Below are 16,076 nucleotides of genomic sequence, written 5' to 3'. Positions count from 1 at the left end.
TCCAAATTAGTACGTATAATTCAGGCAGAATATTTAGTGTGTGTCTTACTGAGAGAAGATGCAAGAATATTTTGTATTTGGTTATATATAATGGCTGTTGTTGCTGTTTAATCCCTATGTTGTGTCCGACTCTTTTGCTGCCCCGTGGACTGCAGCCCGCCAGGCTCCTCTGTCCATGAGGTTCTCCAGGCAGGAAGACTGGGGTGGGTTGCCATGTCCTTTTCCAGGGGACCTTCCCGACCGATAACCTGAGCCGTCTCTCCTGCACTGGCAGTTGGATTCTTAGCAGTGAACCACCAGGGAGGCCGTATATGATGTTCAAGAGCGAGGATGGGGAGACCTGTTTACTGACTCAGCTTGAGTGAAGGAGAAGAAATGATCAAATATGAGCCAGATTCCTGTTCATGTAGCTGGACGAATGCTGTTTGTTGCTGAGATGTGGAATAAGTTTAGAGTGGTTCTAAACCTGGGCTTCCCTGGTGGCTTGGTCAGTAAGGAATCCATCAGCAACTGGGGAGACCCAGGTTCGATCCCTGGGTTGGGAAGAGCCCCTGGAGGAGGGCATGGCAACCCACTCTAGTGTTCTTGCTTGGAGAATACCCGTGGACAGAGCAGCCTGGCGGGCTACAGTCCATGGGGTCACAGAGTCAGACACAACTGAGCGACTAAGTACAGCACAGTTCTAAACTTATACTGAGGTTATGGAATCCAGTTGAGTTTCATAAAGGTTTATAAAGTAGTAGAGGCAGCAGAAAGCATGGAATAGAGATCGTATGTTGTTTGAAATCAGATTGAGTAAAAATTTTGGCTCAGGAAGAGCATGTAGAAGAGAGAAGCACAGGATGAAACACCATGATTTAAAGAACTTTGGAAATTCTGAGGCAAGGAAGTAATTTTGGGGGTACCAAAGGAGAAATAGCCAGGCAGGAGATTTGGAGGTTTTCATATTGTAAAACAGTCTCTGCTTTAGTTTTCATTAGTACGCCTTTTGTTACTGCCATTAGAATCTGCTTTTTCTCCAAACTGTACTGAAAGAAATTTAAGTTATATTAATCAACTTTGATGCATTTTGACAGCCATTTGTAAATGCTTGAGAAAAATCACGTTTGATATTTTATAATAAAGGAACCTGGAGATAAGATCAAGACAATATTCTGGCAAACTGGATTAGAATATATAAATTAGTCTAAAATCAAGAATACAGACCATTCAAATAGCCAATTTAAATGTTGTAGCAGTGTTTAGATATTTTTTTCCTTTTGATTAAATGCAAAAGTTAGATACATTTATATATTCACCATTGCTTAATGTCTTTTGAGAACATTTCTTGTGGACAATTACATATGTACATAAAATTAGAGAAATTTGTATAATGAACTCTTCATCCCTTCAAAAGTTACCACACTTGGCTTGTTCCAGTCCTTTGAAAGGTTGTCACTGAGCTGTGGAAGATCCAGAGGAGAATTCAGTCTGGCGCCAGTAATGAGGCTTGATCACTCAGAGCTTTTGTGAAATAAAGTTTGATTAAAGTACAGAAGAGATAGAGAAAGCTTCTGACATAGACATCAGAAGCGGGCAGAAAGAGTGCCCCCTGCGAGTCTTTAGCTGGATGATATAAGCTACTAGCAGGCTGCTAGTTAGAGAAAGGAAATGTCTCAAAACTCAGAGAATGGCACCAGGCCCCTTACCCACAACATGCATTTTGGGATAACATTGGCACAAGGTGAGTTGTCCTGGGCCGTAAAATGATTGACATGGATCTTGAAGAAAGGCCCATTTCCAAGCCAGTACAGTCTCGTTAACGCAGCCTAAGAGAACAGTTGCATGACTAAAGCATATTGGTTTGTCAAGTGGGTTCTGAGTCTTAGGGGAACCCACTCGAAGACAGAGTCTAGGGTAAATACATAGTTCATTAACATAGCTTAAGACAAACATTTCCATAAGAAATTTCCATTGGTTAGCTCAAGGTTTGAGAAGAGTTAAGTTCAGGTGGAAGCAGGTGTTGTCATGGCAGCACAGAATTTTAAAAGAAACCTCTTTTTAAATTTGTATAGAGAAGGGGAAAGAAATCTAACACTTGTTGGTTTCCTCCTGCTGCTTTAGAGAGAGAGAAAAAGTGTCTGACACTTGCAGCCTGTTTCCTCTGTTTGGAGACCCCTGGCCTTCCTGCCTGTTACCCTCTCACCTTCCCTTACCTCCCACCCTACTGGATTATTTTGAAGTATCCCAATTGCTGTATCTGGAAACAGTTAAGAATACCATGTTTATTATAAATTTTTGTTAAGTGTGAAATGGTTCATTTTGCTTTTTACTTGGCTGTTTGGTATTTAAAATTAGCTAGTGAAGTATTCATATAAGCAATTATGAGATATATTTTACTTTCTTAAAATTAATATCTTATTTTTAATTGCAGGGAAAATTATAAAATCTGTTCCTGGAAAACTAATGAAAGAGGTGAATATGGGCATTCTATAAAATGATAGTTATAAACTTTTAAATATTAGTAAATTTTAATTGTCTATATGATACTGAAAATCATAATCTTTATTTTTTTATTTTTATACCATGGTTTCCACAGAAAGGTCAACATTTGGAACCTTTCATCATGAATTTCATTAATTCTTGTGAATCTCCAAAGCCTAAACCGAGTAAACCGGAACTGACCATTCTCAGCCCTACTTCAGAAAATAATAAGAAGGTACCATGCATTGTCTCAGAGAGCCATTAAGTTTGAAATTGTCCTACTTATGACTTTTCTTTTAAAGGAAGAATTCTGTGTTGATGAAATGGATGGAACTGTGTGTCTTTGTGTGGAAATCAGTTGTAAAGGATAAGGAGGGTATTGTAGGTAGTTGCTTGGTTCTTTGCTTTAATGGGTAAATGTTTCTTAAGAATCTGTAGTTGTCAGCTCCTACCATTTATCTGTTGGGGAATTTTTTAAAGTGGTTTTCTTAGGTTGTTAATCACCAACTTCCAGTAATCTGGGAATTAATTTCTATAATGTGTTTGTGTTTATTTGATGGTATTCTTAGGTAGTTAGGTTAGGGAAAAGGAGTCCAGAATGGTGGTGGCTAAGAGACCTGGAAGGGAAAAGCCCGCGAAAATAGAACAAAGGAAGGTCCGAGGACCGGAGTGAGAACCTCACGTAAAACAAACAGCACTCCTGGCTGGCCCAATTTACATAGGACAGACCCAGGGAGAGAAAAACATATAAAAAGAGGAGCCAGAGCTCTCTTTTCTCTCTCTCTCTCCCATGCACTGGGGCACTCTTCTCTTCGCGCGTCTTGGGTCGACGTGTCCTCACACCTTGAAGATGGATTTTCCTGTTCTCTGTTATAAAAGTTGTTGGTGGCTGTCTGGATCATCTCATCTAAAGAGGCAGCAGGGTCCTGCTGCTGTAGCTGTTGTAACTTAATTCTGATCTCTGATGCACACTGGGACAGGAATCTGTCCTTTAAAATCACCTGTCCCTCGTAAGAGTCTAAGTCCAAATTGGTAAACTTTTGGAGGGTCTCTTTTAGCCTTTCCAGAAAGGCAGTGGGGTTCTCATTGGGCTCCTGAGTTATTGCTGAGACTGGGCACAGTCCCACAAATAGGCTTCCCTCTGTTTTCATGGGTGGACTTTTTAAGGGGTGAGTCTTTTTGAAGCTTATCCTACCCAGAACTGTAGCAGCCTGAGAGCCAGGCATCCCTGGGTCATGGTGCAGATCCCCAGGCAGGGTGAGGCATGATGACCTCCTGGGACCCCCAGGCTGGAGTTTGGGTGTCCCCAGGGTCTCCAGCGTGACCAGTGCTAGGTAGGATTAAGGGGTTGGATATTATACAATATTTTCCTCCCAAGGCCAGCTATTTTCTGGTTATCCCTCTAGAAGATTGTAGAGGCAACATTGTGGGCCCGGATGAGGCTGAGGAAGGGAGCATGAAACAGGAGGGAAGGGGGCGCAGAGCACAACCTTTGAAAGAATGACATAGCCCAAGGGCATAAGGTAAACCGAGTAAAAATCAGTTGGGTCCAGGATGACAAGTCAAATTCAAGTAAACCTTAATCCCCAATCTGTAAGCCAAAGGACACACCCAGAGATGGCAGAACAGCTCTAAGACACTGTCGAAAGAGGGAAGAGTGGGGTGATTCTCCAATGGCTGGGATGATCCTCCCACTCATTAGCATATGAATTAACCCCCGATGGCAAAACCTAACCAGGCCCATTCTGTGGCCTGAGCCCTTGTCCTCGGCAATGGCACACACCCTGAAGCATGGCTTCTCTCTGAATCCTAACAAATCCACTTCTTACTTTTTGGCTGGGCTCATCCAGGGAGAGAGCTGAAGGACAGGAGGAACAATCAGTGGGAAAAAGGTGCCAAGGAATCCCTTTCATGGCCTGCTGGAAAATTTGCTAAATTCCTGACTGGCGCTCACAGTTTTCATTGGTCTGATTTTTTGGCACAGAGAAGAGTAAGGACAGAAGAACCCCCACCGGCTTGGGTAACCGCTACTGGGGCCCAGCAGAGAGTGCCTTTGGGACATACCACAGAGTAGCCTCTCCAGAGTCCCTCAGTTGCACCCACTGCTGCCCGCCTGTCTGCGGGGGGTTCCAGGAAACAAGAAACAGAGACTGTAAAGGAGTTAAGATTTTGTTAAGCATGTCCCTCCAGCCATAGGAGCGAGGACCTCCTGCCTTAACCTGAGGTCTTCTGGAATCTGAGGCTGAGCCGCATGGGCTTTCTGCTGAGTTCATTTCTCACTGCCCCGGTTTCCAGCACGACGGGCCTTCCCCTGCCCTGGGTTTTCTTCCGCGTTCTACTGCGGGAGCTTGGCTGAGCCGGGCTCCTGCTGCGCTTGGCCTCTTGCGCGCGGAGGTTGTTTCAGCCAGGTTAACCCCGAGTCACGGCACCGTAGATGTCAGGCGAGTGTATGCTTCTTGGTTCTTTGTCTCATCACAACAAAGATTGGGAGAGACGGACATTAAAGCCCTCTCGGCGTGTTACAACTCTCAAGTCTTGGAAAGACCGTGTTATAGCTCTCAGGTCTCGAACGGACCGTGTTATAGCTCTTAGATAAATCAGTGTTACAGCTCTATTTTATTTAGAAAATAACAGGAAAATCCATCTTCAAGGTGCGAGGGCATGTCGACCCAAAGACATGAAGAGAAGATTGCCGCAGCGCGCGGGAGAGAGAGAGAAGAGAGCTTTGGTTCCTCTTCTTATATGTTTTTCTCTCCCTGGGCCTGTCCTATGTAAATTGGGCCAGCCAGGAGTGCTGTTTGTTTTACGTGAGGTTCTCACTCCGGTCCTCAGACCTTCCTTTGTTCTATTTTCGCGGGCTTTTCCCTTCCAGGTCTCTTAGCCACCACCATTCTGGACTCCCTTTTCCCTATTCTAACTACCTAACAGTATGATATAATTTTAATGACTTATAAAATATTTCATCCTTTCATTAAACAAGCACTTTATTTATATGCCTGCTATTGGGTGCTGGGCACTGGGAATATAAAGGTAAATCCCGAGGACTTCCCTGGCAGCCTTGTGCTTTTTTTTTGTTGTTGTTGTTGTTTTTAATTTTTAATTGGAGGATTGTGTTGGTTTCTACCAAATATCAACATGAATCAGCCCTAGGTATGCATAGGTTCCCCCTCATCCTGAACCTCCCTTCCCCCTTGCTCCCCATCTCGCCTCTCTAGGTTATCACAAAGTACTGGATTTGAGCTCCCTGCATCATACAGCAGATTTCCACTTGCGGTCTAATTAGACAGCTTGATTTTAATGCAGGGAAACTAGGATCCCACAGTGGTTCAGCATGGCCGGGAAAAAAAGGAAAAACAGATTGATTTCCTATCTGCAAGAAGCTCAGTTTAGTGCCAGGGTAGTACCCAGCATGGGGAATTCTGTGAGCTCAAAGAATACCACCCTCTTCCTCAAGAGAACTTCTTTGGTTTATTACTGTAAAGGGTGTCTTTAATTTTTTTCACTTTATAAGTTTATTGCTAGTAAACAGAAATACAGTTGATTGTTGTATATTGGTTTTTAATTCACAAGTCTTGCTAGACTTGTGTTAATTTTAGTGGTATATCTGTTAATTCTTTTAGGTTTATAGATTCAAATGAGGGCAGTTATGTTTCATTCATGACTAGGACCTGCTATACAAAGGGAATGATTGCAGTGTTTCACCATTAAATTATATAGTGTAGTTTTTTTGTAGATACCCATTATGAAGTTTAGGAAAGTTACCTGCATGTTTGTGGGTGCACTTAGCCTATAGTTTTTCTTTCTCATTGCATCCTTGTCAGGTTTTGGTATTAAAGTTATGTTAAGTTTTCTTTATTTGCTGGTAGAGTGTTAGTTATTTAAATAGTGATAACTTGTAATAGTCATCTAGGCCTCAAGTTTTGTTTGTGGACGTTTTCTTTTTTTTTAACCAATATAATTTCTTTAATGATTATAGTATTCTTCAGATGTATTATTTCATGAGTCAGATTTTGATAGGTTGTACTTTTTAATAAATTCTCCATCTTATCTAAATTTGAAAAATTTTGGCCTTATGTTGTCAATAATATCTTCTTTTCATTTTCCTCTGACATCTATGGTTGTGTCCCCGTTTATTCCTGGCATTGTCTTCTTTTCCTTTCCTTTTCTTTTTGCCTTTTTGACCCAACATGCCAGAGACTGTCCATTTTAACGTTTTGTTTACCTTTTCCGTCCGTTTTTTTAGTTCCTTAGTATCTGCTCTTTGATTATTATTAAGGTAGATTGTTTGGCATACTTTTGGGATAGTAGGCAGAGCTAAGACTTAGTTGCATTTTATTACCTTGCTGTGAGTAATTCTTCATATTTTTTTCATATACATTAGGTCTTTGATTATTTTGTCCAAATAAACTTAGCTTAAACTTTAACGTTCATCTGTAAACATCCTTTAATTAAACAGTGATGTATAATCTTTAAATCATGTTGGAATTAAAATCAACTGTTCCTAATGTTTTTTATATAATTTATTTATTTATTTTTGGTTGTACTGGGTCTTCACTGCCGCGTGGAGCGTGGAGGCTACTCCAGCTGCGGAGCCGGGCTTCTCTCCCGTTGCAGAGCGTGGGCCCTACAGTGCCCAGGCTTCCAGAGCCCTGCGTGGCGCCGCGGCCTGCGTGCTCACTGGCTGCAGCTCACGGGCTCTAGAGCGTGGCCTCAGCAGCTGTGGTGCACGGCTTAATTACCTCATAGCCTGTGGAGTATTTCCAGAGGAGGGATCACACCCAACCCAGGGACTGACAGGCACATTCTTAACCACTGGACCACCAGGGCAGTCCTAGTGCTAATGGTTTTATGCATCTTTTTAATGTTCATTTACTTCTTTTGATACAAAAAATCACAGGGATTCTTTGTATGGATGATGAATTGTCTGTTGCATCTAAAATGAAGGTAGATTTTATTTAATATTTCGGCCTCCCAAAGTATTATTATTTTTTAATTCAATTTTGGGTATAAATGTGGCATTTAGGGGGCAGATCTTAACCACTCTGATATTGGGTTTTTTTTTTTTTATATTCTGTTTTGATTGGACACAGTTTAAACGCCTTTGCTCTGTAATTACTTTACCCTTAGTAATTATTATTAACCTGTGTAATAAACTTTTTTTATTATTTCAACTTTTACTTTAGCTTTTTAATGATTTGTATAAGAATAATGCAAATCGTGCTGAGAATACAGAAAGAAGGCAAAATCAGAATTATTTTATGGAAATGATGACTGTAGAAGGAGTCTATGACTACCTGATGTATGTAGGTAAGATATCTGTGGTTACTGTTAAAACCCATGTTATATTTCATCTGTGATGCAAATTAATGCTCTTGCGTATTGCTGCATTATAATTTTTTTTAATTGAAGGTACTTTTTAAATTAAGAATTCAATATGTAGAATATAATTGGTCTTGAACATATTAAAGTTATTAGTGTTTAAAAATAAAATATTGACCATTTGTATTTTTGTATTGGAAAATGTTCAGGTAACTATTTACCTTAATGGAATGTTCTGTGTGATCCTTCTCAGGACAGGTGGTTTTCCAGGTTCCTGACTGGCTTCATCATCTCTTAATGGGAACTCGAATCCTCTTTAAAAATACCCTGGAAATGTATACTGATTACTATCTTCATTGTAAACTAGAACAGCTCTTTCAGGAGCACCGTCTGGTTTCACTTATAACACTTCTCAGAGGTTTGTATTTCGTCATGTGTTTGTTTCATGTTTGAATACTCAATTTTTATTTAATTTTAATTAGATCTCAAAGAGTGAGAAGCCTGGCTTTTCTTTGCTTTTATTAGTATTACTACCATGAGGAAATACTTTGTATATAATAGATAAAAATTCCTGCAAATGTTTCTTTTTTAAAAACTGTGTTAATTTTTTATAAGATTCTTTTTTTTAAGACTTATTTTATTCATTTATTTATGGCTGCTTAATAAATGGAAACGGCAACCCACTCCAGTGGGGTCAAGACACAGCCCATGGGGTCGCCGAGAGTCGGACACGGCTGAGCACTTAGGCTGCGCTGGGCCGTCCTTGCTGCCCTCCGCTTTCTCTCGTTGCAGCGAGTGTGGGCGGCTCTCCAGCTGTGCTGAGCTGGCTCCTCGTGGCAGTGGTTGCCCTTGTCGTGGAGCAAGGCTCCAGAGCACAGGCTCGGTAGTTGTGACTCGCAGGCTGAGTTGTCCCTCAGCGTCTGGGATCTTCCCAGACCAGGGACTGAACTCTCCCCTACCCAGGCAGGCGCTCCCAGGGAGGCCCCGCCTGTTTATTTTAAGGCGGGTAATTGCTTCCCAGGGCCGCGCTGGTCTCTGCCGCACATCAGCAGGAATCAGCTGGGTGTATGCGTATGTCACCGCTCTCTCGAACCCAGCAAGTATTTTTTTGTCTCTTTTTAGATGCTGTATTTTGTGAAAACACTGAACCTCGCTCTCTTCAAGATAAGCAAAAACGAGCAAAGCAGACTTTTGAAGGAATGATGAACTACATTCCAGGTATAATATTTAAAAAGTAGTTTAATATAGATTAGCACTCTTTGGTGGTCACAATGTATAGTAATTACTGAGGCTGATTTTTATTGTGAGTTTTTATTTTAGAAGTAGTTATAAGAGCCAGTTAAAGTTAACTCATTCGTTAAATGGAATTTGGTTTTTATGTTAACACTAAGAACTTTTAGATAAGGCTGTTTCTACTCACACGATAGTTGGATTCTCTCAGTAACTTAGAATCAAACTGATCATAGTGGTATGTCTGTGGGACAGCTGGAGTCCTGCTGGTCACTTCACCATGAGGAGAGCTACATTAGTGTGTGTGAGTTAGAGGTCAGAATTCATTCATTCATCCTGAATTTACTGAACACCTTCCATGTGCCAGGCACTTAGCAGACTGCAGGAGATATAAAAATTGTACTTGGGCAGCTCAAACTGGCAGGAAGATAGACACACAGACAAGACGTACCTGTGATAATAAAAGCTTGTTTAGGTTATGCAGTATCTCAAAGGAGGAGGGTGAATCCCTCTCATAAAGGAGGTAGGCTTGAGTGAATGGTTAGTAGCCTCTTACTGAGATGTGAGTATAAGGAAAAAACATCAAGGGGTCAAAGCAGATGATACTTAATTTAGGACATTTTGAATGTGACAAGCCTATCTATATATTATTCAGGAGGCAATGTTAAACAATTAAATACCCAGGTTTTGGAATTGGAGGAGCGATGATATAAGATGAGATATGGGAGTCAGGTGTGAGTGGTTAATGCCCAGCAAGAAAATATAGAGTAAAAATTGAAGATGTCGTAGAGAATCCTCATCACTGAAAAATGAGTCTCAGAATGGTCCTGCTTAATTTTGAAGACAAGTTCTGTCCCCAGTCTGAATGTAAATGTGAACCACAGCTATTTTTGAGTGAATCTTCTGTAGGTATATGATGAAGTCATTTCTTCCTTCTTTGTAATGTAATATCGTGACCTTCTATATTGTAATGTACATTCATGGTTTTAACTGTCTTAGTTTTAATATTTAGAAACATGGAAAGCCCGTGAATATAATAATTGTAATTTTTCTCAGCCATGAATTTGAGTCACATCTGCTTCAAGACTTCCATTTGGAAAGGGGTGATTCAGCTTGTGAGGAAGCATAACATGCCTTCCTGTTGTCCTCTACTCATTTCCTCCTTAGTGATTCTTGAACAATCTGAAAGGATCGTCTATTTTTGTCCATGATGCTTCATGCATATTAATTGGAAAATTCTGTGTAGTATTGGTGAATTAGGGGATTCACAAAGATGCATTATGGGCCATCTCTCTTGAAAAATATCAAGGATCTACTGAACTTAGTATAAATTAAATTTTGCCTCTCAGGGTTAGATTTACCCTGTAAAAGCAAACATAAAATGAAGATTTTCCTTGAACAACATTAAGCATTTCATTATGATTGGAGGGGAAAGGACAAATACTTGAGCACCTTGTTTACTTAAGAATAAGTTTCTTTTCCTGCTTGGAGGAAACCATTCAGCACAGATTTTACTAAGGACTGACTATTACCAAGAGTGATACTTGACTGCTTTGTAGTCAAACATGAATTAGAACTTTTGGGAGCAAACTTGTGTTTAAACAGTTTCCCAAAAGATTATTCTGTAAGATAGTAGTAATTTTGCAAAAAATACAGAAATAAATTGGTCATATTCGTTGAAGACAGTCTCTGTTCACCATAAAATTAAATTAATTAAATTTTTAAAAATATTAAGATATTCAAACATGAAAATACGGAGAGTGAAAAGTAGAAGTGATCCTGTCCCCACTGTGCAGAAGTAGCGGTATGTTTCCACTGGTGTTGATCCTCGCAGACAGTTTCTTTGTATCTCTGTATATGTATGCACAAGTGTATGTACCTAGTGTTTTATTTTATTTTATTTGAATGGGATAATAGGTGTTGTTTCCCAACTGTCTTTTATCCTTAATAGTATAAGTAGATTTCTTTATTGTAACATTCCTGAGAGCTTACAGCTATGCCTTGTGCATTGTGAATCTTTAAATTCAGGACTCATGATGCTGCATCTCTAACTTGACCACAGAGCCCTTTTCTCTAAGTGCTTCTTACTGAAGCACTGATTTAGGAAATGCTGACTTACAGTTTTTACATAATACCTGGGGGAGAGGGTAGAGATTTTGCCTTATGATCCAGTAAATCATGAGTCACTGTATAATATAAAATTGTTTCACATGTGGCTTTCTTGTTTAGATTTGATAGTCAAGTGTATTGGTGAGGAAGCCAAGTATGAAAGCATCAGACTTCTTTTTGAGGGTTTACAGCAGCCCGTTCTCAACAAGCAGGTAAAGTTCATTAAAGCGGTTTGCCTCGGGTCCGCTTGGTTTGGTGACTGACACAGTGGCGTGTCTGGCGTGTTAACTGTGCAGTGATGCTCTGCTAAGTGAAGGCAAGTGATTCAAACATGCGGATGGAATGAAGGTGTCTTTTGTTAACTCTTTTTGCTCATTACCTTTTTTTTTCTCCATAACATGATTGAAAATAAATATTCACTATAGGAAATTTGGAATATACCAGGTGGATTCTTTACCACTAGCACCACCATGGAAGCAAAAATCCATGAAATAAAGTAAAAACTTAAATATTAAGAATTCCATCATTCATTCAGGTTATATACAATAACTGCAATTAACATTTTACTGCTTATCAGTTCAGTTCAGTCACTCAGTTGTGTCTGACTCCTTGTGACCCCATGGACTACAGCAGACCAGGCCTCCCTGTCCATCACCAACTCACAGAGTTCACCCAAACTCATGTCCATTGAGTCGGTGATGCCATCCAACCGTCTCATCCTCTGCTGTCCTGTTTCCTCCCACCTTCAGTCTTTCCCAGCATCAGGGTCTTTTCACATGAGTCAGCTCTTCGCATCAGGTGGCCAAAGTATTGGAGCTTCACCTTCAATATCAGTCCTTCCAATGAATATTCAGGACTGATTTCCTTTAGGAAATCAGTTGGATCTGATTTCCAACCAGTTGAACTGGTTGGATCTCCTTGCAGTCCAAGGGACTCTCAAGAGTCTGATCCAACACCACAGTTCAAAAGCACCAATTCTTTGGCACTCAGTTTTCATTATAGTCCAACTCTCACATCCATACATGACTACTGAAATCATAGCTTTGACTAGACGGACCTTTGTTGGCAAAGTAATGTCTCTACTTTTTAATTTGCTGTCTAGGTTGGTCATAATTTTTCTCAAAGGAGCAAGCATCTTTTAATTTCATGGCTACAGTCACCATTTGCAGTGATTTTGGAGCCTCAAAAAGTAAAGTCTGTCACTGTTTCCACTGTTTCCCCATCTGTTTGCCATGAGGTGATGGGACTGGATGCCATGATCTTAGTTTTCTGAATGTTGATCTTTAAGCCAACATTTTCACTCTCCTCTTTGACTTTCATTAAGAGGCTCTTTAGTTCTTCTTCACTTTCTGCCATAAGGGTGGTGTCATCTGCATATCTGAGGTTATTGATATTTCTCTTGGCAATCTTGATTCCAGCTTGGGCTTCATCCAGTCCAGCATTTCTTAGGATGTACTCGGCATATAAGTTAAATAAGCAGGGTGACAATATACAGCCTTGGAACCAGTCTGTTGTTCCATGTCCAGTTCTAGCTGTTGCTTCCTGACCTGCATACAGATTTCTCAGGTGGCAGGTCAGGTGGTCTGGTATTCCCATCTCTTTCAGAATTTTCCACACTTTGTTGTGATCCACACAGTCAAAGGCTTTGGCATAGTCAATAAAGCCGAAATAGATGTTTTTCTGGAACTCTCTTGCCTTTTCAATGATCCAGCGGATGTTGGCAATTTGATCTGTGGTTCCTCTGCCTTTTCTAAATCCAGCTACGACATCTGGAAGTTCATGGTTCACATATTGCTGAAGCCTGGCTTGGAGAATTTTGAGCATTACTTTACTAGCGTGTGAGATGAGTGCAATTGTGCGGTAGTTTGAGCATTGTTTGGCATTGCCTTTCTTTGGGATTAGAATGAAAACTGACCTTTTCCAGTCCTGTGGCCACTGCTGAGTTTTCCAAATTTGCTGGCATATTGAGTGCAGCACTTCGACAGCATCATCTTTTAGGATTTGAAATAGCTCAAGTGGAATTCCATCACCTCCACTAGCTTTGTAGTGATGCTTCCTAAGGCCCATTTGACTTCGCATTCCAAGATGTCTGGCTCTAGGTGAGTGATTACACCATCGTGATTATCTGGATCGTGAAGATCTTTTTTGTATAGTTCTTCTGTGTATTCTTGCTACCTCTTCTTAATATCTTCTGCTTCTGTTAGGTCCATGGCATTTTTGTCCTTTATTGAGGCCATCTTTGCATGAAATGTTCTCTTGGTATCTCTGATTTTCTTGAAGAGATCTATAGTCTTTCCCATTCTGTTGTTTCCCTCTGTTTCTTTGCATTGATCACTGAGCAAGACTTTCTTACCTCTCCTTGCTATTCTTTGGAACTCTGCATTCAAATAGGTATATCTTTCCTTTTCTGCTTTGCCTTTAGTCTCACATATTCTGTTGAGATCTTAATACATTTCAAATTTTGTATGAAGCTTATTTCTTTAAATTTGTTGTTATATATGAAATATTTAACATCAAATAAATTACAAGGCATAATAATAAAATGTAAACATGTGAAAACATATCTATCTAAAACTCATCCTAAAAATAGAACATTATGGACCTTGTTGAAGCTACTTTTGTTTTTTTTTTTTGTCTAATTCCTTAAAATCTTTGTTTTTTGCATTTTAGCTGACTTACGTTTTATTGGACATTGTGATACAAGAACTGTTCCCAGAACTCAATAAGGTAACTGAAAAGCAGCACTTTCTGTATGTTTTGGTGGAGTCCTGACATTTAGTTAGGGACATAAACATTAAGGAAACCCTTGTGACACTGCTGGTTTTAAAAATTAACAACCTTAACAAATAGCTCTTTGTATTTTCTTCACTCAACATGCTTAAACGTAGAGTGGAATTGGGGATGTATGCACTGGATAGCCCCTGCCTTGGCCTCCCGCCTTCCTGATTGCAGTCAGATGGGATGTTGTGCAGAGGAGGGCGTGAGTGCGCATCTCGTCTCTGGGATGGGCCCAGCTCTGCAGGCGGCCATCTGCAGGCTGAAGGCTGGGTGAGCGTTCCTAAGGCAGCTGAGCTCGTGTGGAGCCAAAAACAAACACAGAATGAATGGGAGTTGGAGGATGGTGATGTTGTTATTACCTTGAGTCCTGCAGATTCTGAGTTTTGGGCATTGCCTTTTTACCTTGTTTATTTTTTTGACTAATCCCTTTGGTCAGATGAAATAACTATGCAGGGTTGTGATACAGCAGTGAAATATTAGTTTTATAGAGGAAACTAGATTTGGACTATTTACCTGTGGAATACAAGTTTTCAAGTGATAGCAGTATTCAGTGTGGATTAAAACAGGGTGGCAATTATGGACATTTTGTATTCAATTTACATAGGAATCAGTACCAGGAAATTCCAGCTCTCTGTTTGAAGCTTTATGAGGTCTATCACATGCTTTTTTCCTCCTCTCTAAAACGTAAATATTATCTGTGGCATATGCCAGCTAATTTCTTGCGGGTTTTAACACATACATATATATGTTTTAGGCTAGAAGTTTAATACACTGGAACTGTAAGGCAGTTTACAAATGAATTCTTGTTTGTTTTTCCTCTTCTATTAAATAGATTTATTTTTACTTTAGGTACAAAAGGAAGTTACATCTGTGACGTCCTGGATATAAACATTTGGATTTGGGATAGAATAACCAGTTGAAATGTTTGCTGTGCTATTGTAGTATCTATGTACTGTCTTTTCTTTTACTTTTGTATATTCTTGTATATATCATGTAATTCAGTGTCTGAAGTTTTGATTTTGTTTTAATAAAGACTAACAGATTTAATAATGATGAAAACTGATTGGGTCTCATTGCCTTTCATTTTACGTCTCTTATCCAAATTTTCTTAGATCTATGTCACTTGTTATTGCTGTTTTTAAAAGAGATATTTTAATTCATAATCTTCTTGGGGCAAATCAGTTAGACTGATAACTTTGAAAGTACTGTATCACTTTGAAAATAATTATTTTTAGTGTAGAGATCTGATTTGCTGTCTTATTTGGAGTTAATAAATTTTAGCAGATTTATTCCAGTCCCCCTTCTCATTTTTCTGTGTAGTTAACTGTGTGTCTGTAAAGAAGACATACTTTATAAGTTTTTCATAACAAACAGGGGACTTCTTACTCTTCTTAGATGATTGACAGGTTATATTTAACCCTTTTGTGTGTGAAAACTGGCTACTTACAAATATTTGTGATTGTGTGGTTACAACTGCATTTCACTGAACATCTGTAACTATAATCCAAAAGTTTATATAAACAGTTTAGTCAAGTGGATTTTTGGTTTATGTTGTCTCTCCAAAAGAAAGGTATGAATTCACTGTATTCTTTCGGGAAAGTGAAATAATTATTTTTATAGGTTCATCCTATAGAGTTGTGCTTATAATTTCTTTTCATGCTGTGTTTTTCTCCCTGAATCACATTTGTCTTTCAAGATTGGGCATTTTGTGTTTGGTTATTGGCTGTAGTGTGCATTCAGAATATATTTATTGAGTTCAACCATGTATCAAGTGCTGATAATGTGGGAACTCTAAATATAATTTGGAAAGTGAAACCAATTGAATGATACTGTTCAGTTATTTTTTTCCCAGTTTTGAAAAATGGTCTTTAGATATTACAAAATTTTTAAAAGGTTTTGCCAGTAGTTCTATTATCTTTTTAATTGCTTAAAAATTCTAAACTGTGTGTGAGTTTCTGTGCATCAGTGCTTTTAACCAAGCCTTCAACATTTTACTTACTTCTCAGGGGCAGGTGGGAAATTAATCAAGCTAACTCTTCACATTTAAATCTGTAGCATTTTGGCTGGAAAAATAAAATATTTACAGCCCTTTTATGCCATTCTTATCTACTTTGCTATAAATTGTGATATTTTGTTTATTTAGATGAGAAAAAATTCTTATGAGTGTATCAAACAAC

General features: G+C 39.4%; 1 protein-coding gene across 10 annotated transcripts in view; it reads left to right on the top strand.

Annotated features, from left to right (window-relative positions):
- Positions 1-14,962, top strand: part of SNX14 (sorting nexin 14) — a 64,560-nt gene extending 49,598 nt beyond the window's left edge. For all 10 annotated transcript variants that reach the window (XM_043439403.1, XM_043439404.1, XM_043439402.1 and 7 more), the window contains 8 exons: positions 2,414-2,454; positions 2,579-2,698; positions 7,647-7,770; positions 8,036-8,200; positions 8,905-9,000; positions 11,242-11,333; positions 13,792-13,848; positions 14,749-14,962. In XM_043439403.1, coding sequence (XP_043295338.1) covers positions 2,414-2,454; positions 2,579-2,698; positions 7,647-7,770; positions 8,036-8,200; positions 8,905-9,000; positions 11,242-11,333; positions 13,792-13,848; positions 14,749-14,787 — 734 coding nt within the window. In that variant the 3' untranslated portion in view covers positions 14,788-14,962. The remainder of the gene's footprint in view (positions 1-2,413; positions 2,455-2,578; positions 2,699-7,646; positions 7,771-8,035; positions 8,201-8,904; positions 9,001-11,241; positions 11,334-13,791; positions 13,849-14,748) is intronic.
- Positions 14,963-16,076: the final 1,114 nt, after the last annotated feature.

Source organism: Cervus canadensis, chromosome 20, assembly GCF_019320065.1.
Source record: "Cervus canadensis isolate Bull #8, Minnesota chromosome 20, ASM1932006v1, whole genome shotgun sequence".
NCBI lineage: Eukaryota > Metazoa > Chordata > Mammalia > Artiodactyla > Cervidae > Cervus > Cervus canadensis.
Note: the sequence above shows the minus strand (reverse complement) of the source record. Positions and strands in the feature narration are given on the sequence as shown.